At 48.8% G+C, this 24,179-nt stretch overlaps 1 protein-coding gene across 2 annotated transcripts in view; it reads right to left on the bottom strand.

The window, feature by feature from the left end:
• The window catches only part of map3k19 (mitogen-activated protein kinase kinase kinase 19), a 92,817-nt gene that overhangs the window by 46,643 nt on the left and 21,995 nt on the right, over window positions 1-24,179 (bottom strand). For both annotated transcript variants that reach the window (XM_084314616.1, XM_084314617.1), the window contains exon 4: window positions 15,718-18,168. In XM_084314616.1, the coding sequence (XP_084170742.1) occupies window positions 15,718-18,168 (2,451 nt within the window). The remainder of the gene's footprint in view (window positions 1-15,717; window positions 18,169-24,179) is intronic.

The following is a 24,179-nucleotide window of genomic DNA, read 5'->3' as shown; positions in this document are numbered from 1 at the left end:
TCTACTGGAGGGATAAAACTCTACTGGAGGATAGAACTCTACTGGAGGATAGAACTCTACTGGAGGGATAGAACTCTACTGGAGGATAGAACTCTACTGGAGGGATAGAACTCTACTGGAGAGATAGAACTCTACTGGAGGATAGAACTCTACTGGAGGGATATAACTCTACTGGAGGGATAGAACTCTACTGGAGGATAGAACTCTACTGGAGGGATATAGCTCTACTGGAGGATAGAACTCTACTGGAGGATAGAACTCTACTGGATGATAGAACTCTACTGGAGGATAGAACTCTACTGGAGGATAGAACTCTACTGGAGGATAGAACTCTACTGGAGGATAGAACTCTACTGGAGGGATGGAACTCTACTGGAGGGATAGAACTCTACTAGAGGATAGAACTCTACTAGAGGATAGAACTCTACTGAAGGATAGAACTCTACTGGAGGATAGAACTCTACTGGAGGATAGAACTCTACTGGAGGATAGAACTCTACTGAAGGGATATGACTCTACTGGAGGATAGAACTCTACTAGAGGGATAGAACTCTACTGGAGGATATAACTCTACTGGAGGGATATAACTCTACTGGAGGATAGAACTCTACTGGAGGGATAGAACTCTACTGGAGGATAGAACTCTACTGGATGATATAACTCTACTGGAGGGATGGAACTCTACTGGAGGGATGGAACTCTACTAGAGGGATAGAACTCTACTGGAGGATAGAACTCTACTGGAGGGATAGAACTCTGCTGGAGGATAGAACTCTACTGGAGGATAGAACTCTACTGGAGGATAGAACCCGAGGATAGAACTCTACTGGATGATAGAACTCTACTGGAGGGATAGAACTCTACTGGAGGATAGAACTCTACTGGAGGATAGAACTCAAGGATAGAACTCTACTGGATGATAGAACTCTACTGGAGGGATAGAACTCTACTGGAGGATATAACTCTACTGGAGGATAGCACTCTACTGGAGGATAGAACTCCACTGGAGGATAGAACTCTACTGGAGGGATATAACTCTACTGGATGATAGAACTCTACTGGAGAGATAGAACTCTACTGGAGGATAGAACTCTACTGGAGGATAGAACTCTACTGGAGGATATAACTCTACTGGAGGGATAGAACTCTACTGGAGGATAGAACTCTACTGGAGGATAGAACTCTACTGGAGGATAGAACTCTACTGGAGGATAGAACTCTACTGGAGGGATAGAACTCTACTGGAGGGATAGAACTCTACTGGAGGGATAGAACTCTACTGGAGGGATAGAACTCTACTGAAGGGATATGACTCTACTGGAGGATAGAACTCTACTAGAGGGATAGAACTCTACTGGAGGATATAACTCTACTGGAGGGATATAACTCTACTGGAGGATAGAACTCTACTGGAGGGATAGAACTCTACTGGAGGATAGAACTCTACTGGATGATATAACTCTACTGGAGGGATGGAACTCTACTGGAGGGATGGAACTCTACTAGAGGGATAGAACTCTACTGGAGGATAGAACTCTACTGGAGGGATAGAACTCTGCTGGAGGATAGAACTCTACTGGAGGATAGAACTCTACTGGAGGATAGAACCCGAGGATAGAACTCTACTGGATGATAGAACTCTACTGGAGGGATAGAACTCTACTGGAGGATAGAACTCTACTGGAGGATAGAACTCAAGGATAGAACTCTACTGGATGATAGAACTCTACTGGAGGGATAGAACTCTACTGGAGGATATAACTCTACTGGAGGATAGCACTCTACTGGAGGATAGAACTCCACTGGAGGATAGAACTCTACTGGAGGGATATAACTCTACTGGATGATAGAACTCTACTGGAGAGATAGAACTCTACTGGAGGATAGAACTCTACTGGAGGATAGAACTCTACTGGAGGATATAACTCTACTGGAGGGATAGAACTCTACTGGAGGATAGAACTCTACTGGAGGATAGAACTCTACTGGAGGATAGAACTCTACTGGAGGATAGAACTCTACTGGAGGGATAGAACTCTACTGGAGGGATAGAACTCTACTGGAGGGATAGAACTCTACTGGAGGGATAGAACTCTACTGGAGGGATAGAACTCTACTGGAGGATAGAACTCTACTGGAGGGATAGAACTCTACTAGAGGGATAGAACTCTACTGGAGGGATAGAACTCTACTAGAGGGATAGAACTCTACTGGAGGGATAGAACTCTACTGGAGGATATAACTCTACTGGAGGGATATAACTCTACTGGAGGATAGAACTCTACTAGAGGGATATAACTCTACTGGAGGATAGAACTCTACTGGAGGATAGAACTCTACTGGAGGATAGAACTCTACTGGAGGATATAACTCTACTGGAGGGATAGAACTCTACTGGAGGATAGTAAGTAAGTAAGTAAGTAAGTAAGTAAGTAAGTAAGTAAGTAAGTAAGTAAGTAAGTAAGTAAGTAAGTAAGTAAGTAAGTAAGTAAGTAAGTAAGTAAGTAAGTAAGTAAGTAAGTAAGTAAGTAAGTATTTATAAAGCACCTTTCATACATGTCATGTAGCTCAAAGTGCTGTACACAAACATAGGCATATATAACGATAAAAGCAATAAAGTCACAGTGATCAGTTAAGATCAATGTTTAAAAATAATAATAATAATAATAATAATAATAATAATAATAATAATAATAATAATAATAATAATAATAATAATAATAATAATAATAATATATTATAATAATAATAATAATAATAATAATAATAATAATAATAATAATAATAATAATAATAATAATAATAATAATAATAATAATAATAATAATAATAATAATAATAATAATAACGTAAAAATGAAAATAACGTAAAAATGAAAACATGAAAACAGTCATTTGCTTACCAGTTTGGGAGAACAGGTCCGCACAAACATGTCCGCTCAGTAGCAACCGGAAGTAGGAAATGCACTAAACCAATGCACTTGTACGGTAGGTAGCAATGTTAGCTCTTATAACACTAGTGTAGTTACGTTTTTATTAGTGGTCAGAGTTGGGTCCACAGGACTTATCCAAGCCCCATGGATCCATCAGTGGACGTGTATTGTGTGCGTATGTACCCGTTCCCTCATGTGGTCAGTGGTCAGAGTTGGGTCCACAGGACTTATCCAAGCCCCATGGATCCATCAGTGGCCGCGTATTGTGTGCGTATGTACCCGTTCCCTCATCTAAAGAGTTGGGTCCATAAGACTTATCCAAGCCTTACGGATCCATCAGTGGTCGTGTATTGTGTGCGTATGTACCCGTTCCTTCATCTAAAAAGTTGGGTCCACAAAGCTTATCCTAGCCTCATGGATCCATCAGGTTTTTCCAAGCCATAACTATTTGTAAGCTAGACTGTATAGGTACGTTTTTAATTTTCCTTTAAAAATTTTTATGGAGCTGGCGTTTCTGATGTGTGTTGGTAGTGTGTTCCATAGTTTTGGGGCATAGTTGGCAAATGCCATACTTCCTATCCTCTTTTGGTTTCTGGGCGTGTCTAGTAAACCTGTAGTGGATGACCGTAGTGTTCTTGAGGGCAGATAACTAACTAGGGATTTGCTATGTATTTTGGGCCTTGCTCATTAAGAGCTTTATATGTTAGGAAAAGGACCTTAAAATCAATTCTATGAGTTATTGGAAGCCAGTGCAGAGTGGCTAGGACTGGAGTGATATGTTCTCTTCTCCTTGTATGAGTTAGTAATCGAGCTGCAGAGTTTTGGATAAGCTGAAGCTTCCCAATGGTTGCTTTGGGAAGACCAGTGAACAGTGCATTACAATAGTCAAGCCGACTTGATACAAAAGCATGAATAAGTGTCTCTGCATCCTTTTTATTTACGAAAGGTCTTACTTTCGCTATGTTTCTTAGGTGGAAGAATGACGTTTTCATGGCCTTATTTATATGAGACTTAAAGGTCAGGTCTGAGTCCAAGATGACACCTAGGCTTGTAACCTCAGTGTTTACATAGGATGACAGACTCCCCAGGTTTTCACACAGCACTTCCCTTTTCGCTTTTGGGCCGATCAATAGGATTTCGGTCTTGCTTTCGTTTAATTTTAGGAAGTTATTGTTCATCCACTTGTTTATTGCTAACAGACAATTTGTAATGGACTGTATGGCTGTAGTGTTATTTGGTTCTGCGGAGATATATAGTTGTGTATCATCAGCATAACTATGGAAGCATACATTGTGGTCTCGAATGATGTCCCCGAGGGGCAGCATATATAGTGAGAAGAGTAATGGACCAAGGCAGCTTCCTTGTGCATCTCCAAAGCTGCTGTCATGTTCCTCGGATACATTGTCTCCAAGCTTAACATAGAACCTTCTCCCCTTAATGTATGTTATGAGCCAATTTAGTACATGATCGGAAAAGCCAACCAGTCTTTCAAGACGACTGATCAAGATATTATGGTCAATCGTATCGAACGCTGCACTAAGGTCCAATAGGACAAGAATTGAGACTTTGCCAGCATCGGAGTTTAGCCTGAGGTCGCTAACTATTTTAGTAAGGGCAGTTTCAGTGCTGTGATTTGTTCTGAAACCTGATTGTAATTCCTCCATGATGTTATTATCTTTGAGAAAGGAGTTTATTTGTACTGAGACTATCTTTTCTAATATCTTGCTGATAAATGGAAGGTTCGATATTGGCCTATAGCTTTTTAGTTCGTTTACATCTAAGTTTGTTTTCTTTAGTAGTGGTTTTACTACAGCCGTTTTAAATGCATCTGGAAAAGTGCCTGTTTGAAGCGACATATTTATGATTTCAAGGACATGATTTGAGACACTATCGAACACCCGCTTGAGAAATGCTGTTGGTATATGATCGAGGCAGGAGGTGGCGGAATTACACTCAGAGACAATCTTACAGAGGTCAGGTAATGTAATACATGTGAATTCCCCCATAGTTATCTCAGGTGGGTTTTCACTCACAGCCAGATCTATATCAGAGGTAATGCTTGCTCTAATCAATGATATTTTTTCATTAAAGAAAACTGGGAACTCTTCACATTTTGTGGCTGATTGCTGCGGTATATGGGGGGGGTGGTATGTTAATCAGCCGGTCGATGGTGGAAAAAAGTACTCTGGAGTTACCCATATTTTCTGAGATCATTTTGGAAAAATATTCCTTTCTCGCAAGTTGTATTGCCTTATTGTATGCGCCCATGGCGTCTTTGTATAAATAGAAAGATAGAAATAGATAGATAGATAGATATAACTCTACTAGAGAGATAGAACTCTACTGGAGGATAGAACTCTACTGAAGGGATAGAACTCTACTGGAGGATAGAACTCTACTGGAGGATAGAACTCTACTGGAGGGATAGAACTCTACTGGAGGGATAGAACTCTACTGGAGGATAGAACTCTACTGGAGGATAGAACTCGAGGATAGAACTCTACTGGATGATAGAACTCTACTGGAGGGATAGAACTCTACTGGAGGATATAACTCTACTTGAGGATAGAACTCTACTGGAGGGATAGAACTCTACTGGAGGATAGAACTCTACTGGAGGATATAACTCTACTGGAGGATAGAACTCTACTGGAGGATAGAACTCTACTGGAGGATATAAATCTACTGGAGGGATAGAACTCTACTGGAGGGATATAACTCTACTGGAGGATATAACTCTACTGGAGGATAGAACTCTACTGGATGATAGAACTCTACTGGAGGATAGAACTCTACTGGATGATAGAACTCTACTGGAGGATAGAACTCTACTGGATGATAGAACTCTACTGGAGAGATAGAACTCTACTGGAGGATAGAACTCTACTGGAGGGATAGAACTCTACTGGAGGATAGAACTCTACTGGAGGATAGAACTCTACTGGAGGATAGAACTCTACTGGAGGGATATAACTCTACTGGAGGATAGAACTCTACTGGAGGATAGAACTCTACTGGAGGGATATAACTCTACTGGAGGATAGAACTCTACTGGAGGATAGAACTCTACTGGAGGGATATAACTCTACTGGAGGGATAGAACTCTACTGGAGGGATATAACTCTACTGGAGGGATATAACTCTACTGGAGGATAGAACTCTACTGGAGGATAGAACTCTACTGGATGATAGAACTCTACTGGAGGATAGAACTCTACTGGAGGGATAGAACTCTAGTGGAGGGATGGAACTCTAGTGGAGGGATGGAACACCGTTATTCCAAAAGATATTCCCTCATTTTGTATTTTGATGACGTGGTGGAGAGTGCCATCTAATGGTCAGTTCAAAATCTCCCATAGGTGTTCAATTGGGTTGTAATTTACTCATCAACCCATTCAGTGACCCCTTATGCCCTGTGAACGAACGGGTAGGGTTAGTGTTGTGAAGGGCCAGATTAAACCGAATATATATATTTATTTATATATATATATTTAATTGTATTTGTATATTCTCTAATATTCCCTGATATCCCTTGTATATTCCTTGTACAATATGCATTGAATATCCATTCTAGCCTACTGAACATCCCATAATAGTCTCCATTCTACTATTGGTCGAGACCTTGGTGCCAGGCTGCCATACCCCTCAGACCCAGTTCAAACGTACCGCTCCACATGTACGAACAAGTCCTAGTTCCGCGTAGGAATCTGGCTACCGCACCACTAATGGGACTATTTGTTCATAGTGCGTATATATACTGCGCTACTAAAGTAGGACTTTCTTTTCAGTCCAGTTTCTTACCCTCCAATAGAGTCACAGACGTAAAGCCTCCCCGCGACGCCACGTGTGGGAGTAAGGCCAAGTTCGCCTACCATCGGTATTGAGACATCGTGTATATTAATATTTGAATAGTCATATTTGGCACTATATCGTCGAGTTGGACGTAGTCTATTAAGCTAATAATAGTCTGTTAATATATAGTGCTTTGTGCGGTGAGAATACTACCGTAGTCAGTACCCCATCGTTTCGGGCAGAGAACTGGCTGCTTACCCAGGGTGGTTGACCCCACGTGAAGCTGCACCCGAGGAGCCCCAGAGCCGACGAGCGAGTGGACCTGTATACCGGATTATTCTACCGACGACAGCCCGCCTTCCCAGGCACGGATTATGCTTTGTATACATTGATTATTCCATGGATAAAGACCCCCGACACTGCCGTGTGTTGGAACCCCCCCCCCTGGAGAGGACGCAAGGTGAGGAGACGCTCTGCAAGACGAGGTCGCTTCACGTCTCTCCTCCGTGGACCGGATGACGCCGGCCCACAAAGAGTCCACCTGCTTTCATCTGTGGTCCAAGGATCGCCGGCGCATTGAACGGCACTACAGTGGGTTCACCTGGGATACCCTTGGCCGGATGAGGCAGCCGGATTCTACCCCCCCCCCTTCCTACTCCTGTCGGCTTACAAGCGACCGGATTAACCCCCTCTAGTGTATCCAGTATATAATCATTAAAGTATCATTGCTGTTATTCCCTAAACTATTCCAGGTCGTATATGTACCACCTGCGCCTTCAGAGATTGGACATTCTCTATTGATATACCGACGAATACTCTTGCCATAAAAGTGCATACTATTTCCATTCATAAATGTGATTGATTTGATTAAGTGCTTGCTCTACACACCATCGCTGTGTAGAAATAAAGACCTATTTCTAATTCGTACATTTGTGTTGGATCCGTTTCATCTACGTGACAGTGTTCATCATAATATATTTATGCCGTGTACTGGGTGGCCGAATATTAAGTACAAAGGTAGTGGTAGTAAGTATCATATCTAGTAATACAGTCAGGGAATTGTACCCCTCAGTTACAATTGGTCCTTCGAGCCGGATGGTAATTAGTGTAATATTAATATAGTGTTATTAATATTGAAATGGCCTATGATGAACACTCCATGAAACGATCCTCCTAACCAACGCCCGCAGCGCGAACGACGGCTCCCTCAGTACTTAGAGGCCTACGCTGTCAGTCAACAACCTAGTCTTCTACTAACAGTAAACGCGGTAAAACTAGAAAGTAAAAGTATGTCTAACCCCAACGCCCAGACTACCCCGACCATAGAGGCCCCTACGGGCTCTAATGTAACTGACCAAGTTCACGGTGGGGACCAGTGGGAACCAGACATGACTTCACACCCCGCCAGTACTGAAGAAGTAGTCCCCGATGAGTCCCGGGAGGAATACAACGCTACCGAGAGAGAACTCGGCACGGAAGAAGACGGGGAGAGCACCCTGGAGATAGAGCTCCAAGGCTCCGCAAGGAGTACCCCGAGGGAAGGCTCCCCTATACAACCGCCTTCTCCCAGCGAGGCAGAGAGGACCCTACAGCAGGCCTTCCTCATCAGCCTGAACGCCGCTGCTGAACGCGACCGACTGCAGATCCAGCAGCGAAGCAAACACGAGCAGATACGTCTAGAAATAAGACGCATTCAGATGGAAGAGAATGTGGCCCGAGAACGAGCCGGTGCTCAACGGGACGCAGCGCGCGACAGACAGCAGTCGCAACTAATAGAACAGCTGATCAGACGGACAACACCCTCTCCCTCCGCCAGAGGCTCCAGGAACTCGTCTAGACACACCTCCAGGGCGGCATCCCCTAGCCGAGTAAACAACCCTGAACTTGACCAACAGACGAGGTCTATACCCCCCACAGACCACCTCCCCCCACCGGTCCAAGCGAGACCTAGCAACCGGGAAGGAGCAGCATATCCTGTGGAGAGGCTAAACCAGAGACTACAAGCACTGGATGACCTAACTGAAGACGAAGAGGAAGAGGAGGAGAACCACGCCCGAAGACAGCACAGTACTCTACCGGACCAGGAGGTCCGGTACAGCCCAGGCTATACTCCCGCGGAGCTGCGCTACAGACCCCCGACTCTATACACGGGTGAGCACGACGCACGACCCGCACCGAGGAACAGCACCTGGACAAGCGGGCCATGGTACACTGCCGGTACCAGCCCATACCAAGGAGCGGGAGGAGACTCGCCTAGGAGGCCTCTCCCCCAACGCTCGCCGATGTATCCACAGTCAGCGTCATACATTGGCACGCCTATGGTACCCGACTTCACCCAAGAGAACCGGGCCCAGTATACAGAACTCCGCATGTGTCTGGAGACCATGTTGGTGGATGTATTGGATGAACGCCACAAATACGCCATCCTACTGAAGCACTTAAAGGTGCCCCGCGCACATAATATAGCGCTCGCCTACGCGACTTCCACCACCCCATACACAGCAGCGCTGGTAGCATTGGACCAGAGGTATGGGCGCATATGGGATTACGTGATCCAGGAGATCCGACACATCGACCGCTTACCCCCAGCAATAGACAATCGAGCACTGGACGACCTGTCCATCAGAGTGCAGTCCCTGGTAGGGATGTTGGGAGCGCAAAGAGAGAAGGGAAGGCATGAACTTTACGCCAACTCAAATGTGGAAAGGATTCTGGAGAAGCTGCCGCCCGCTCGTCAGGAGCGCTTTAGGCGGCAGAGGGACCACAGAGACCCGAATGGCCCCGAACCGAACCTCCTCGATCTAGCAGACTTCCTGGCGAGAGAAGTCAGCAGCTTACGGCTAGATACATTCGGACGGAGCACCCCTGGCTCCAGAGAAGGAACCAGACGACTAAATGATGGAAGAAGATCGGTGACCGTGATGCACCAATCGGAGTCAGTACCGAGCAGCAGGAGCCACAGTACCCCCTCCAGAACGGAGAAGTGGAAGATAGTGTGCCCCTACTGTGAGAAAGAACACTGGCTAGCGCAATGTGACTCCTTCCCCAAGCTGAACGCGGAAGAAGCCAGTCAATGGATAAAGTCCAACAAGCGCTGCTTTCGCTGTGCGCGCTCACACATGGCAGCCGAATGCCGCTTAAAGAAAAGGTGCACCAAGTGCGATGGAGCCCATCTGGACATACTTCACGACAGTAACAGACGGCGCCCTTCACCCGCACCATCCAGCCGCAAAGCGAGCGTCATGTACATCGATCCCGCCAGCAGCAGTGGAGCCCGAGTACTCCTAAAAGTAGTGCGTGTGACACTAAGCTACCAGAATAAAGTCCTGGACACTTACGCCGTCCTCGATGACGGGTCAGAGAAGACCCTGCTGCTCGCCTCCGCTGCGGCCCAGCTAGGGCTGCGGGGAAGCGAAACCCAAATGACAATTCGGACAATAAGACGAGATTTGAAGACGATAAAGGGCGAGAATGTCTCATTCTCTATCGCAGCAAGCGGCCAGCCTGAGCGACGGTACCAGATTACAGACGCTTTCACCAGCCAAGAAATAGGACTGTCGCGGTACACATACCCCGTCGCCAAGCTGATGGAGAAATATGTACATCTGCGCAAGTTACCGATCCCGCTCATAGACAATGCTATGCCGACCCTGTTGATAGGCTCCGACCATGCAGACCTCATTGTCCCGATAGACCGGGTTCATACCGGACCCCGAGGCTGTCCTGCAGCAGTCGAGACCCGTTTGGGATGGACTCTCCAAGGCCCGCTCGCCAAATCTCTCAACCGAAGTACAGCCACTAGATGTCTCCACTCCCGAGTCACAGAGGGAGAAACCGCACTCCTGCAACACGTAGAGCGGCTATGGACCTTGGAACAAATGCCCTTTAAGAACGGAAAGAAAGACATTCGCTCTAAAGATGACATTTACGCCATTCACCTCCTCGAGACAGGGACCAAGAGAGTCCCGGTCAACGGCGTGTTGAGATACGCCACGCCACTCCTGCGGCGAGAAGGAATGCCTACTTTCCACGCCAAGACAGACGCCACAGAACGGTACCTGCTGAACACGGAGCGGCGCTTAGCCAAGAACCCCGCCCAAGAGAGTGTATACCGCGCTGAGATTGAGAAGCTCATCACAGCGGGACACGTCACAAAGATGGACATTAAAGAGGCTGACCAGACCACTGAATCGTGGTACGTGCCTCACCACAAGGTCCATCACAACGGTAAAGACCGCATAGTATTTAACTGCAGCTACCAGATCGGATCCCAAAATCTGAATAAAGAGTTACTGCCCGGTCCCACACTCGGCCCCTCCCTACTCGGCGTTCTACTCCGCTTCCGCCAGGAAAAGGTGGCCATCAGCGGGGACATTAAAGGAATGTTCCTGCAGGTGAGATTAGTAGAGGCGGACAAGCCCCTGTTACGGTTCCTATGGAGAGAGAAGCCAGGAGATGAGCACCCAGCCATCTACCAATGGGAAGTCCTCCCCTTCGGAACGACGTGCAGCCCCTGCTGTGCTACATTTGCACTACAGAAACATGTAGCAGAGGACCCAGCAGCGGACGAAGAGGTCCGACACAGCGTAAAGAACAGCTTCTACGTAGACAACTGTCTACAAAGCCTTTCAACCCAAGAAGAAGCCGAGGCTCTCCTGATTAAACTCCGCGCCTCATTGATCAAAGGCGGCTTTGATCTCAGGCAGTGGGCCAGCAGCGATCCGCAAGTACTGCGCAGCCTCTCCTCCGAGGACAAGGCAGCCAGCAGCGAGACCTGGATGGCTACAATCCCGGGAGAAGCCCAGGAGATGACCCTAGGATTGGTGTGGCGATTCAAAACAGATTCGCTTCACTACAGACACAAGCCCCTGATTACGGAGCAGGGAAGGCCGGCGGCGGCGCCGACCACCAGACGGAGTGTGTACACAACACTCGCCCGACAATATGACCCGCTAGGATGTATTCTACCGTACACCACCAGGGCAAAAATGATTGTACGAGCATTGTGGGACAAGGACCAGGGCTGGGACGACCCCATTCCCGCACACCTTGCATCCACCTGGAGAGAGTGGGAGATGGAGCTCCACTCACTCCCAGGCGTTAATATGCGCCGAAGCTACTTCCCACCCACGGTGAGGCCAGAGACATGTAAAACGGACTTACACGTCTTCAGTGACGCCTCAGAGGTCGCATACGGATCAGTAGCCTACTTGCGGGCCCAAGAGAAGGGGGGAGAGATCTACACAGCATTTGTCCTCGCCCGCTCGAGAATAGCCCCACGCAAGCAACAATCTATCCCACGTCTAGAGCTCTGCGCAGCCCTAGCCGGAGCGCACCTAGCCACGCTCATCCAACGTGAGCTCACCATACCGGTGTCTAGAACAATCCTGTGGTCAGATTCCACGACGGTACTCGCCTGGATCAAATCGGACTCATGCAAGTACAAAGTCTTCGTGGGAGTCAGAGTCACCGAGATTCAAGACTTAACCGAAGAGTTAACCGGAGAAACAGAGTGGCGCTACGTTGATACAAAACAGAACCCAGCTGACGTCATCACCCGGGGGATGCCCCTGGATGACCTCACCCGTCGCAATGTCTACAGTGACGGCCCCGCATTCCTAAGACTCCCGGAAGGACAGTGGCCCATGCCTATCCCGAGGGAAGCAAGTCCAGAGGAGGTGGAAAATAAGAAGTCTGTGTTCTGTGGATTGAGCACCGTAGCCTCCACCGACCCTAACATAGACGATTGCACGTCCATAGAGAGTGCACAACAAAGAACATTCCTGCGGTACCACCCGGAGTGCAAGTCCCCCGCTGATATGTCAGCAGCTAACTACGAGGAAGCAGAATTGCTTCTACTGCAGCGAGCCCAGAGAGACTCGTTCCCCGATGAATTGGCCTGTCTACAGGGAGGAAAGCCCGTCCCATCTGACAGCAGATTAATTCATCTGGCCCCCGAGAGCGACGCTCATACCCTCATCAGAGTGGGTGGTTGCCTACGCAGAGCCCCCAATCTACCGGATGACATTAAATACCCGATCGTATTGAACAGCCGACACAAGGTCACAGAGCTGATTATAAAGAAATACGATGAGGATGTACATCACGCAGGAGCAGAAAGAGTCTTCGCGGAAATCAGACGTCGTTACTGGATCCTACAAGGAAGAGAGGCGGTACGACGCTTCCAGCGAACATGTCTAGACTGCCGCAAGTGGCGCGCGCAGCCCAGCATACCAAGGATGGCTGACCTTCCTCCATGTCGCCTCCGAATCGGTGACAAGCCATTCCACTCAACGGGTATGGACTGCTTTGGCCCGCTGCACATAAAGAAAGGAAGAGGAACCGAGAAGCGGTGGGGTATTGTATTCAAATGCATGACCACCAGAGCGATACACATCGAGCTTCTCCCGACCATGAGCACAGACTCATTCCTTATGGCCTTCCGTAGATTCACATCACGGAAAGGAAGACCGTCTACCCTATTGTCCGATCATGGGACAAACTTCAAAGGCGGCGAAAGAGAGCTGAGAGAGAGCTTCCAAGCTATGGGCCCAGAACTTAAGACCCACCTCGCTCCAGCACAGGTTGATTTCCAATTCAACCCCCCAAACGCACCCCACTTCGGTGGCACTTGGGAACGAGAAGTGCGCTCCATAAAGACAGCCCTGTACGCAGTACTTGGGGCCCAGACTGTGGCGGAAGAAGTCCTAATGACAGTCCTCACGGAGATTGAGGGAGTACTTAACTCGAAGCCCCTCGGATATGTCTCCAGTGATGTGGCGGATATCGACCCAGTTACCCCCAACACACTCCTGATGGGGCGGCTAGATCCTGCATTACCCCAGACAATGTACCGGCCTGAAGAAGCGAACGGCCGACGAATGTGGAGGTACAGCCAAGTATTAGCCGACAAGTTTTGGAACAGTTTCCTACTGCACTACCTACCGTCTCTACAGACCCGCCAGAAGTGGGTAAAGGAGAGAGACAATTTGACAGAAGGAACAGTCGTCATGATTATTGATCAATCACTGCCCAGAGCTATGTGGCCGGCCGGCCGCGTAAGCAAAGTGATCACCGGTGCCGACGGCAAGGTCCGAGCAGCTGAAGTGCTTGTCCAGGGTCGCACTTACACCCGTCCCGTGGCGAGGCTCATAGAACTGCCCCGACTCCCAGACACAATCGATGATGACCATGACCCTATAACCCTATGACTTTGTGAAGTTGACTGACCCCTACAGCAAACCCTTATGTGTAAATAGACAACGCGATTAATCTGTCTCTGTTTAACTGATTAGGTCTGGGACCAATCAGGGGGTGGCTGTTGTGAAGGGCCAGATTAAACCGAATATATATATTTATTTATATATATATATTTAATTGTATTTGTATATTCTCTAATATTCCCTGATATCCCTTGTATATTCCTTGTACAATATGCATTGAATATCCATTCTAGCCTACTGAACATCCCATAATAGTCTCCATTCTACTATTGGTCGAGACCTTGGTGCCAGGCTGCCATACCCCTCAGACCCAGTTCAAACGTACCGCTCCACATATACGAACAAGTCCTAGTTCCGCGTAGGAATCTGGCTACCGCACCACTAATGGGACTATTTGTTCATAGTGCGTATATATACTGCGCTACTAAAGTAGGACTTTCTTTTCAGTCCAGTTTCTTACCCTCCAATAGAGTCACAGACGTAAAGCCTCCCCGCGACGCCACGTGTGGGAGTAAGGCCAAGTTCGCCTACCATCGGTATTGAGACATCGTGTATATTAATATTTGAATAGTCATATTTGGCACTATATCGTCGAGTTGGACGTAGTCTATTAAGCTAATAATAGTCTGTTAATATATAGTGCTTCGTGCGGTGAGAATACTACCGTAGTCAGTACCCCATCGTTTCGGGCAGAGAACTGGCTGCTTACCCAGGGTGGTTGACCCCACGTGAAGCTGCACCCGAGGAGCCCCAGAGCCGACGAGCGAGTGGACCTGTATACCGGATTATTCTACCGACGACAGCCCGCCTTCCCAGGCACGGATTATGCTTTGTATACATTGATTATTCCATGGATAAAGACCCCCGACACTGCCGTGTGTTGGAACCCCCCCCCCTGGAGAGGACGCAAGGTGAGGAGACGCTCTGCAAGACGAGGTCGCTTCACGTCTCTCCTCCGTGGACCGGATGACGCCGGCCCACAAAGAGTCCACCTGCTTTCATCTGTGGTCCAAGGATCGCCGGCGCATTGAACGGCACTACAGTGGGTTCACCTGGGATACCCTTGGCCGGATGAGGCAGCCGGATTCTACCCCCCCCCCTTCCTACTCCTGTCGGCTTACAAGCGACCGGATTAACCCCCTCTAGTGTATCCAGTATATAATCATTAAAGTATCATTGCTGTTATTCCCTAAACTATTCCAGGTCGTATATGTACCACCTGCGCCTTCAGAGATTGGACATTCTCTATTGATATACCGACGAATACTCTTGCCATAAAAGTGCATACTATTTCCATTCATAAATGTGATTGATTTGATTAAGTGCTTGCTCTACACACCATCGCTGTGTAGAAATAAAGACCTATTTCTAATTCGTACATTTGTGTTGGATCCGTTTTATCTACGTGACAGTGTTCATCATAATATATTTATGCCGTGTACTGGGTGGCCGAATATTAAGTACAAAGGTAGTGGTAGTAAGTATCATATCTAGTAATACAGTCAGGGAATTGTACCCCTCAGTTACAGTTAGTGTCCTGTGAACGGGTTAGGGTTAGTGTCCTGTGGATGCGTTAAGGTTAGTGTCCTGTGGACGGGGGCGTCGTCATCCTGGAAGAGACCACTCCCATCAGGATAGAAGTGTTTCATCATAGGATAAAGGTGATCTTACATTTACAGTGATCTGACATACAGTAGTTAAGAGGTTGTGAACATGAGAGAAGGTTTTAAATATTATATAGATATGAAAATGTTTGCACCATGAGCTTACCTTTAACAATTCATCTCTTCCCATCGCATGATAATCTCTTCCATCCGTCTTCATCGAGTCAAAGTCCTCAGGATACGGTCCCTCTTCTGATGTTTCCTTCTCGTCCAATGAAATCAGCTCCTCGGCCAGACAGCGCAGCAGGTCATCCGTGAGCGGCCCGTCCCCCGCCTCGTCCAGAAACCGCTGGTACACCGGGGACGTGGTGCGCTCACCGCTGCGGCTACCGGAGGTCCAGGTGTTGATCTTCGGTTGGACCGGGCTTCGAGGCGACGCAGGCTCAGGAACCGGTCTGTTTGGATTCTTAATTACGCCCTTGTCATTGTCATTGTCTAACGGATTCCCCATTGTTCCTTGTGTGTTAATCTCCACGCGATCCCTCCCGTGAGTAGCTCTGGGAGATGTGTGTTCTGCCTTTACTTGACTTGCTATTTCGTTGTCAGGTTTTAGTGTCTCTGATCCATTTTTAGATAGAACTTCTTCAATGACGGGTAACATATCAACTTCCTCCTGGCCTTCGGGACCATTAGGGCAAGTTGTTTTCTGATCATCATCATCATCACCACCATCATCCTCACTTAGGAATAATAACTCTGTTTCCAAGTCCAACAAGGGAACATCTTCCACTTTGTGCATCTCCTTCCTTGGTACGGTTGTGAGACTTGGCTTGACCCTGGAAGGTGCAGGCTTTAGCTTGGCTTTGGTAGAACCCACTCCCTTCTCTGCAGGGCTTCTCCTGAGCTTCTGACTCTCCGCTAGTTTTTTTAAGGGTTTCTGTTTGACTTTGTGAGTCTGGTAGGTCTTCCTGGAGAGAGGTTCCTCGCGGGAGCTGGAGACTCTGAGGTTGTCGAAGACGGGACCAGCGAACATCTCGTAGATGGCCGGCCCCTCGTCCCGATTCTGTATCATCTGGAACATGTCTTTGTATTGGATGTAGTCCACGGCGGACTTGGAGCGCGGTGTCCCCGGTGAGCCCGTGCTTCTCGGCTGCCGGGCGCTCTTCAGCTCCCTCACTGCCGGTTGTTTCAGAGCCTTCTTGTTGCTCAACGTCTTCTTTGGGTTGTGGTTGGGTCTTTTGATACTGGGATGTTGCAGCTCTACTACAGCCTTCTTTCGTGGAGATGGAGTGTCATTGCTCCTCTGACCAGCCTTCACAGAATTCAACCTTGATTTGACTGTACTCACCGTGGCCTCTCCGTTAATAATAAGATCAGGCGTTTTCCTGACCCTCGCTTTGACTTGTGAAGGATTTGAGACGGGTCTCAATTTGCTTTTGGTCTTGGTCCGGTGTTGAACGCTGCTGTCGCTGTGTGCCAGCGCGTTGAAAGACTGGTTCGTTTGGACACTTGTTTGTGGCTGGTAGCAGTTGATGTTAGTTCTCCTTTCTTTGATCCTGGTCGGCTTGACCGTTTTGATCACAGTCGGATCCGTCTGGAGATCCAATTCTGACAGCATGAGGTTCACAGTCGAAGGACAGTGTTGATTCTTCTCCACAACAGGAGCACCGCTCAGCTTTATGTCCTTGACGATGACCAGAACCTCCCTGTCTCCATGTCCGTTAGATGCAGCAGCGGTGTCATTCGCTGACTCAACTCGTTTGTCTTCATTCAAGGAATCCTGCCTTGTTCCCTCTCCACGGCCCAGAGTCGACAGTTCATCTCTGTAATTTCCCTCAGGAACCGAGATGGCACCGTCACTGTGGCCACTTCTCACGTAAAAGGTGACGCCACGATCGCTCTCGCTTTCAGCTTCTTTGGAACGTTCCATATTGTCCCTTTTCCCGCCAGAGTGTGATCGTATAGGTTCCTCCCTTTCTGTTCCTTTTATACGATTCGTATCATCCCCTTCACAGTACGATTTTATCGGTTGTTTATTATTTAAATCATCTCTCGCGTTATGAGCTACAGTGTCCCTTCTCATGTCAGAGTCACCTTTGATAGGTTCCTCACCAAGGACATCCATAGGGTCATGAATCAGTGCCACGTGATTGATAAGCGCAGTGTGGTGACACGCAGTCTTTGCTTTCCTATCCCCACATTCAACCGCGGGGCTCACGGCTTGCAGACCCGTTGATATCTTAGAATCCAAGTGTGACCGATTTTCAAGGATCCTCCGATAGGTGTCTACTGAAATGTGTTCATGTATGTCTTTCTCATCTTCCTCCTCCTCGTCTTCCAGATCAATAGAACTTCGGCTGCTGCTGTCACCGCTGCTGGAGCCGCTCTCCTCACTACCGCCCCTAGTGGCGGGAGGACTTCCCTGCAGGCTTCCCCAGGACAGCCTCTCTCTCCTCAGCCGAGTCAGAGAGCCCAGCAGGGTCCGGCGAATAGGCTTCAGGGGAGCGGGATGCTTGAACCCAGGCAGGGCTGCTTGGTCCCCGGCCCTACCCTCTAACGGAGCCAGGAGCTTGGGTGTCCTGGGGAGCGCAGTGGGGTGCAAGGCAGGCAAGGAGCCCTGTCGGGGGGGGGGGGGGGATTGTGGAAAATAGAGAGAGAGAGTGACCTAGATTAGAGTGACATAGATTAGAGACAATGAAGAAAGAATGCATAGATAACATTTGTATGTAGAGTAATCATAAAGAAATACATACTACATGCGTTTAGAAAGGTGTGGAATTGTAAAAAGTATTGCTTTTCTCCCAAAAAGTTTTGTCTGTGTTGATGTTTATTTAAAATTGTTTACGTATTTTTTTTAATAAATAGATGCAAATAAACTGAATAAAAAAAATCTTCAAAATGCCTCTAATGTTACTATTACACTGTATGATTTTATGGAAATCCCAGTGGAATTTGGGGAACTACATGGCGTGCAGAATGGGCATGGATCCTTGGGAGTAAAATAACATTAAAGGAACACAGCGACGTTATGGGAAACATGCGGACCCTCTTCTCCAGAGTCGGACAAGAAGATGGATAACAATTTGGAAGTGGATATGGACCAGCTAGCCTAGCTGCTGGCCAAAAACACCTCTCTCTAGGCTAGTGGTCCGTATCCGCTTCCATTCATTTGTGGTAAATGGTGCATTTATATAGCAGCTTTTATCCAAAGTGCTTTACAATTTTGTTCCTAACATTCACCCATTCATTCACACACCGACGGCGGAGGCGACCATGCAAGGTGCCAACCTGCTCATCGGGAGCAGTTAGGGGTTAAATGTCTTGCTCAAAGACACTTCGACACGCTGCCCGAAAGGCATGGGAATCGAACCGGGAACCTTCCGATTACCAGACAACCGCTCTACATCCTGAGCCACTGTCGCCCCCCCCCCCCTCTAGCTTGTAGCTGGACACACACTGAACAAGAAGAAATCTTGACTCTGGAGAAGACGGTAAGTGCATTTTCTTTAATGTTGGCGTGTTCCTTTAACCCTTCCACTACCACACTGCCAAAGGGTTAACCCTTTCACTGCGACAATACAGAAGGTTAACCCTTTCACTGCCACACGACACAGTGTGGTGGTGAAAGGGTTAACGATAGGTTATGACTATAACCAAGTTCTGTTAGTTAGGGGCGATGCTTGGCATCACTACTGCACTATCTCGCGTACGTGCACGCGTACTGAATAAACCACAAATGTACCTCTAATACCAGTATTAGTCTGACCACACCCCTCATCAGCTTACCTTCATAAGCAGGTGTGTGGTCACCTGCTCTCCTCCTTCCCAAGCTTTCACCACAAGGTGAGGACAAGGGCTGCAGCGGTCGTCTGATGCCAAGCATCGCCCCTAACTAACAGAACTTGGTTATAGTCATAACCTATCGTTCTGTATCGTTAGTGGCTTAGCTTGGCATCACTACTGCACAAGGGAGGCCAAGCGGAGCCACTTGGCTGACAAATACACCCCGCTGACAGCCCCCCAAAACCATCAGAACAGGGAGGGCCGAGCCCCCCCGACCCCCCCTAATGGAGGGTATCCCCCCTATTAGAGGCTTCATGGGAAGGCGACGGACCCGACCGTGCGAAGAGGCACTCAAGCAACTTAACGCACAGGGTGAGCAGACCGTGGCTTGACCCCACGACTACACACACGCACAACCCGCATGCCACCCGGGAACGAACGGAGGAACAACCTCGTTACTGCCCCCAGAATCACGGGGCCAAGGGCAAACCCAACCCCGTGGCAAGGCCGTAGCAGCGGAGCGCGAAGTAAGACCCAGACCCACCAAAAGGACTGGACTCCCTGGAATGGGGGCCCGGAGAAGTCCATGATGCCAGCATCAAGACCCCACCAGGTGGGCACGTAGTGCCCCGCCCCCCACATCGCCAGCGTATTCGGACAAAGGCCCCTCAGTTACTGCACCTGGTATTCCCAGGCGGAACCAACCAGGCCAGAACCTGCCCAGCTTCCGAGATCGGGCGTGTTCAGGTCGGTATGGCCGTAAGCCGAGCGGGACCCGTCCCCCCAATAGTACACCGCCTGGCACACTGACCCTGCAGAACAGGCAGTCAGCATGGCCGTAAGCACACAAAAAAGGTTAACCAACGGAAGCAGGCAGCGCACCGGGGAAAAACCAGGCAACAGGCTGTTAACCCTAGCCTGGAGACTGCGGACGAGACAGGCGCCAGAGGGGACAGCTGAACACAGCCGCCCCGGCGGAAGGAGCGTAAGCTGGCGGTGTTGCATGACCAAGCCTCCATTTAACAACCCCCACCCAGAGGGGTCGAGGCAGAGAAGGCTGACACGATTGGCAGACGTCATGAACGTGCAGGGGCACCCTCAAACGGTGAACCCGGGAGTTGACACTGCTCCAACACACCAGGGAATCAACCACCTCGGTGTTACCCAATGCGGTGGTTGTTCCTATAACCCCTCAAGAAAAAACTCCAAAACACACCTGCGGGTATACACCGGCTATACCGCAGTACAAGTGTTTCAGTTTCCAAAAAGGGTTAACCCAGGCCTACGGGTCGCAAACATCACTTCGGACCGGGCCTGGCGGTACGGGAAGCACAGGGTCACCAGAGGAGGTCAAAAAACCACCCCCACAGGCCCCTCTTCGCCATGCGTGAGAGAGGAGCGAAAAATAATGGAGAACCAGCCCCTAAGCACACCGTACCTGGTATTCCCCGGCGGTCTCCCAACCAAGTACTAACCAGGACCAACCTGTGTAGCGGCCGAGATCCGACGAGATCGAGCGCGTACAGAATGGCATGGCTGTAAGCCATGACGACAGTGCTGAGTAAAAACATACCCAACCAGGGTCTCCATAGCGCTTAACCCTGTGACACCCAGACCGACCTGGCATTTTTCCCCCTGAAAAAAGCCCAAGTCCCTCAGGGTACCAGAACAGCAGATCTGCATCCCCGGCGGACAACGGGTTCAACTGATCTGGACCAGCGTGACCAGAACCAGTCCCGTGCCCTAACCACGCCGACATGCCTACTCCAGGAGAAGGGCAGATATGCGTGTTGATCTTAACATGAAAAGAAGGCGCCACCCAGACGTTCGGACGAACCGCGCCTGGTGGCCCACCCCAAGGGCGTGAGACCCCACTACATATGTTCAGATCCATCCCGTCATCATCCCCCAGACATGAACGAGAATCCGTCGACAACCCACCCAGGTCATGGGATGTGGTCGCCGGAAGAGGAAAAACCCCCATCCCAGTTGCTTTATAAAAACGCTGTTTCAACCACAAGCAACCAAGGCGTGCCAGTCAATCGCCTGTTTACAGCGAGCTAGCACTATACGTGCGTCGGGACACACCCCCATCAATGAACAGGCTATTTAGACCTGTCATTGAATCCCCAAGGCGCCCAGGGGAACGACAAGAGGGGTGTGACACTCCCTAACTCCAACACTTCTGGAATAGAAAGAAGGAAGCATCAACAGTATGTATCCCAGTCTACACAGCCGGGGTAAAAAATGTTCACATTTTTACATCCCACCACCCTCCCATAGGAAAGAGACGGGGATCCCCAGAGAGACTTCCCACGCGAGCTGTACAGATTGAAAAGAATATATTGCACCTTGAGCCATGTAAAAAACTGGTTTTAGGGCCTCCGGGGAAGAGGCACCGAACCCATACACACTCAATAAACGAATTGAATCGAATATACATACAATAGAAAAGGACCCTTCTAGAGGGTCCACTCACTTCGACAATCTGAGGAGGAAGGCTCTGTACTCTGATGGAGGCTTCCTCACATGGAAGAAGGAGTCCGAACTCACAGAAGGCCCGAACAGGCGCTTGGTGAGGAGGAGCCCTGACCACCCCCCCTGAAAACAGATCCATCACATGGACCTGAACAGCACACGGAAGTCCTACCAACAGAGACGCGCACGGTGACGTACTCTATGGCGGGGGAATTCCTGCGGTGCACACGCCCAATATACCAGGCCGTGGGACCAGGAACTCCCTCCCCCCCCCCCCCCCCCCCCCCCCCGTAACGTGCCGAACCGCCACGTGACGGGAACCTTGAAGGACAGGGGGTGTACCCCTGACCGACAGAACAATGGGGAGAGGAAAGGTTACCAGTTCACCCCTTTACGACCCCACACCCATGATACGACGTAACGACAAAAAGAGAATATGACACAGTCATAGTCAGCCCTATGAAGCGTTTCACAGCTCCACACAGCGCATGAGCTAACCTGCTATCTGATTTTTACTAAGGAAAAACACAGAATAGAGAGGGCTCTAAGAACCCCGGTCCAACACACACATGTGCTTCTGTGGCCAGTACAACCCAGTTGTAGGTCACATGACACACACAACCCATCATCACCTACAAAAAATGGCAAAAACACTCAACAGAGGAACGCCGTTTTTTCCACAATGAGAGAATACATCATTCTTGATTAGTATCGACCACAGGCCTTGCTAAGCACACATGACAGCAACCAAACCAATTTCCCTTTAGGAAATAAGTTTCTCCAGCAGATTTAGCACAACCTCAGCAATCAAGCTAAGAGTTACATCGTATCCCTACCACACAAAAGACACAATTAATGCACAACATGTCTGATAGGAGGTGATAAAGTCCCCAGGGAACCGGGGGGGAAAACACAATCCTCCTATTTTACCCTCAATACGGCCAGTTAAAACAGGAAAACCTGCTAATGTGTGAACTCACTGTTCATTGTCATTACAGTCTGAGAAAGAACATTCTTTTACTCACTTGTCACCAAGCATAGCTTCATAGGTTAGTTGCCTTAGTAGTGAGTACACGGTACACATAAACACCATGATGTTTCTCACACAACAACCAGATCAATACATCACGATCTGCACGGAGAAGCTAACTGCCAGTGACAAAAACAGCTCACACATAACCCGCAACGTATCCCAAATGCATTGCAACAACACACGTTTTGGGAAAAAACACCGTTATTCACAATACATTTAGCAAAGTAAAACCAGAAGACGTGTTATGAGGTCTGGCCAACCCCGTACCTACCCGGAACGCAGATCAGCGAAGTGCAGTCACAAGACACCGTAGAACACAGCCGTCCTGTGTTGTTTGATCCGGGCAGCGTCGCCGCTCCAACCAGTCGCTACAGTCCTCTTTGTTGACGCAATCGCCGTCCAGGCTCAGGGCAGGGTCGACGAACATCCCCTGTCAAGGATGACGTCGTGGTCAAGAGTGTAAAACATGTTAAAATCAAAGCACGTTCAACAGAATAGCATCAAGCTAACGGCTGCTCCAACCGTTCGGGTGCTATTGCTTCCGCTCGCGAGACGCCGATCTAACGACGCACGCGATCAGAAGCGAGCTCCCGGCGGCGCGCGAGAAGCTAAGCTACCCCGCGCCAGGCCACTGACCGGCTAACCGTAAGCTATGAACATGTAAACAATGACATAACACTCACCCAGACAGGCCGCCGTTCTGAACCTCTCCTCACTTTTTAAGAGAAAAGAGAAAACAAGACGTCAACACCGCTTCACAACGGTGACATTACCACGTCCGGCGGAATCAGCACAGTACCAACTGGCCTGTATAGCTGACTTTGAACATGAATCTGCCGCTATCGCACATTACATGCACATATCCCCTCGTGAAGGAATACTCTCATTTGGATATGAAAGATGGGGCCTTAACACGGTGACAGAGAGAATCCACTCGTCCAGAACACACAGGGATCACCAGTGTCAATGGTCGCGGCCCACTATAGTTAAAACTATAATGGTCTTCAGACCAAGGTCTTCTGTCGCCTAGGTGGCTAAACAAAGGACCCTAGCCTGGGGCCGGTTTCCATAAACTTTGTCAAGTAGCCCCCATAGCACTAACAGACAAGTGGAGCCCGCCAGCAAACACTACTCACCCAACCTGGAACGCACCGCTTCTCACAACAGCGGCATGTCCGACAGTTCAGCTGTGGCCTGACAGGTTTCACCCCAACAAACACAGCAAGGAACTGCAGTTGAGAAGCATGCAGCGGCGTGCTCCCAATACGAAAACCGGTGGAGGGTTTTTAGAATGATCATCATCTTCCAGACACTCCAGTACGAAGACAATATCG

The sequence above is a fragment of the Notolepis coatsorum genome (genome assembly GCF_963971535.1).
Source record: "Notolepis coatsorum genome assembly, chromosome: 5".
NCBI lineage: Eukaryota > Metazoa > Chordata > Actinopteri > Aulopiformes > Paralepididae > Notolepis > Notolepis coatsorum.
Note: the sequence above shows the minus strand (reverse complement) of the source record. Positions and strands in the feature narration are given on the sequence as shown.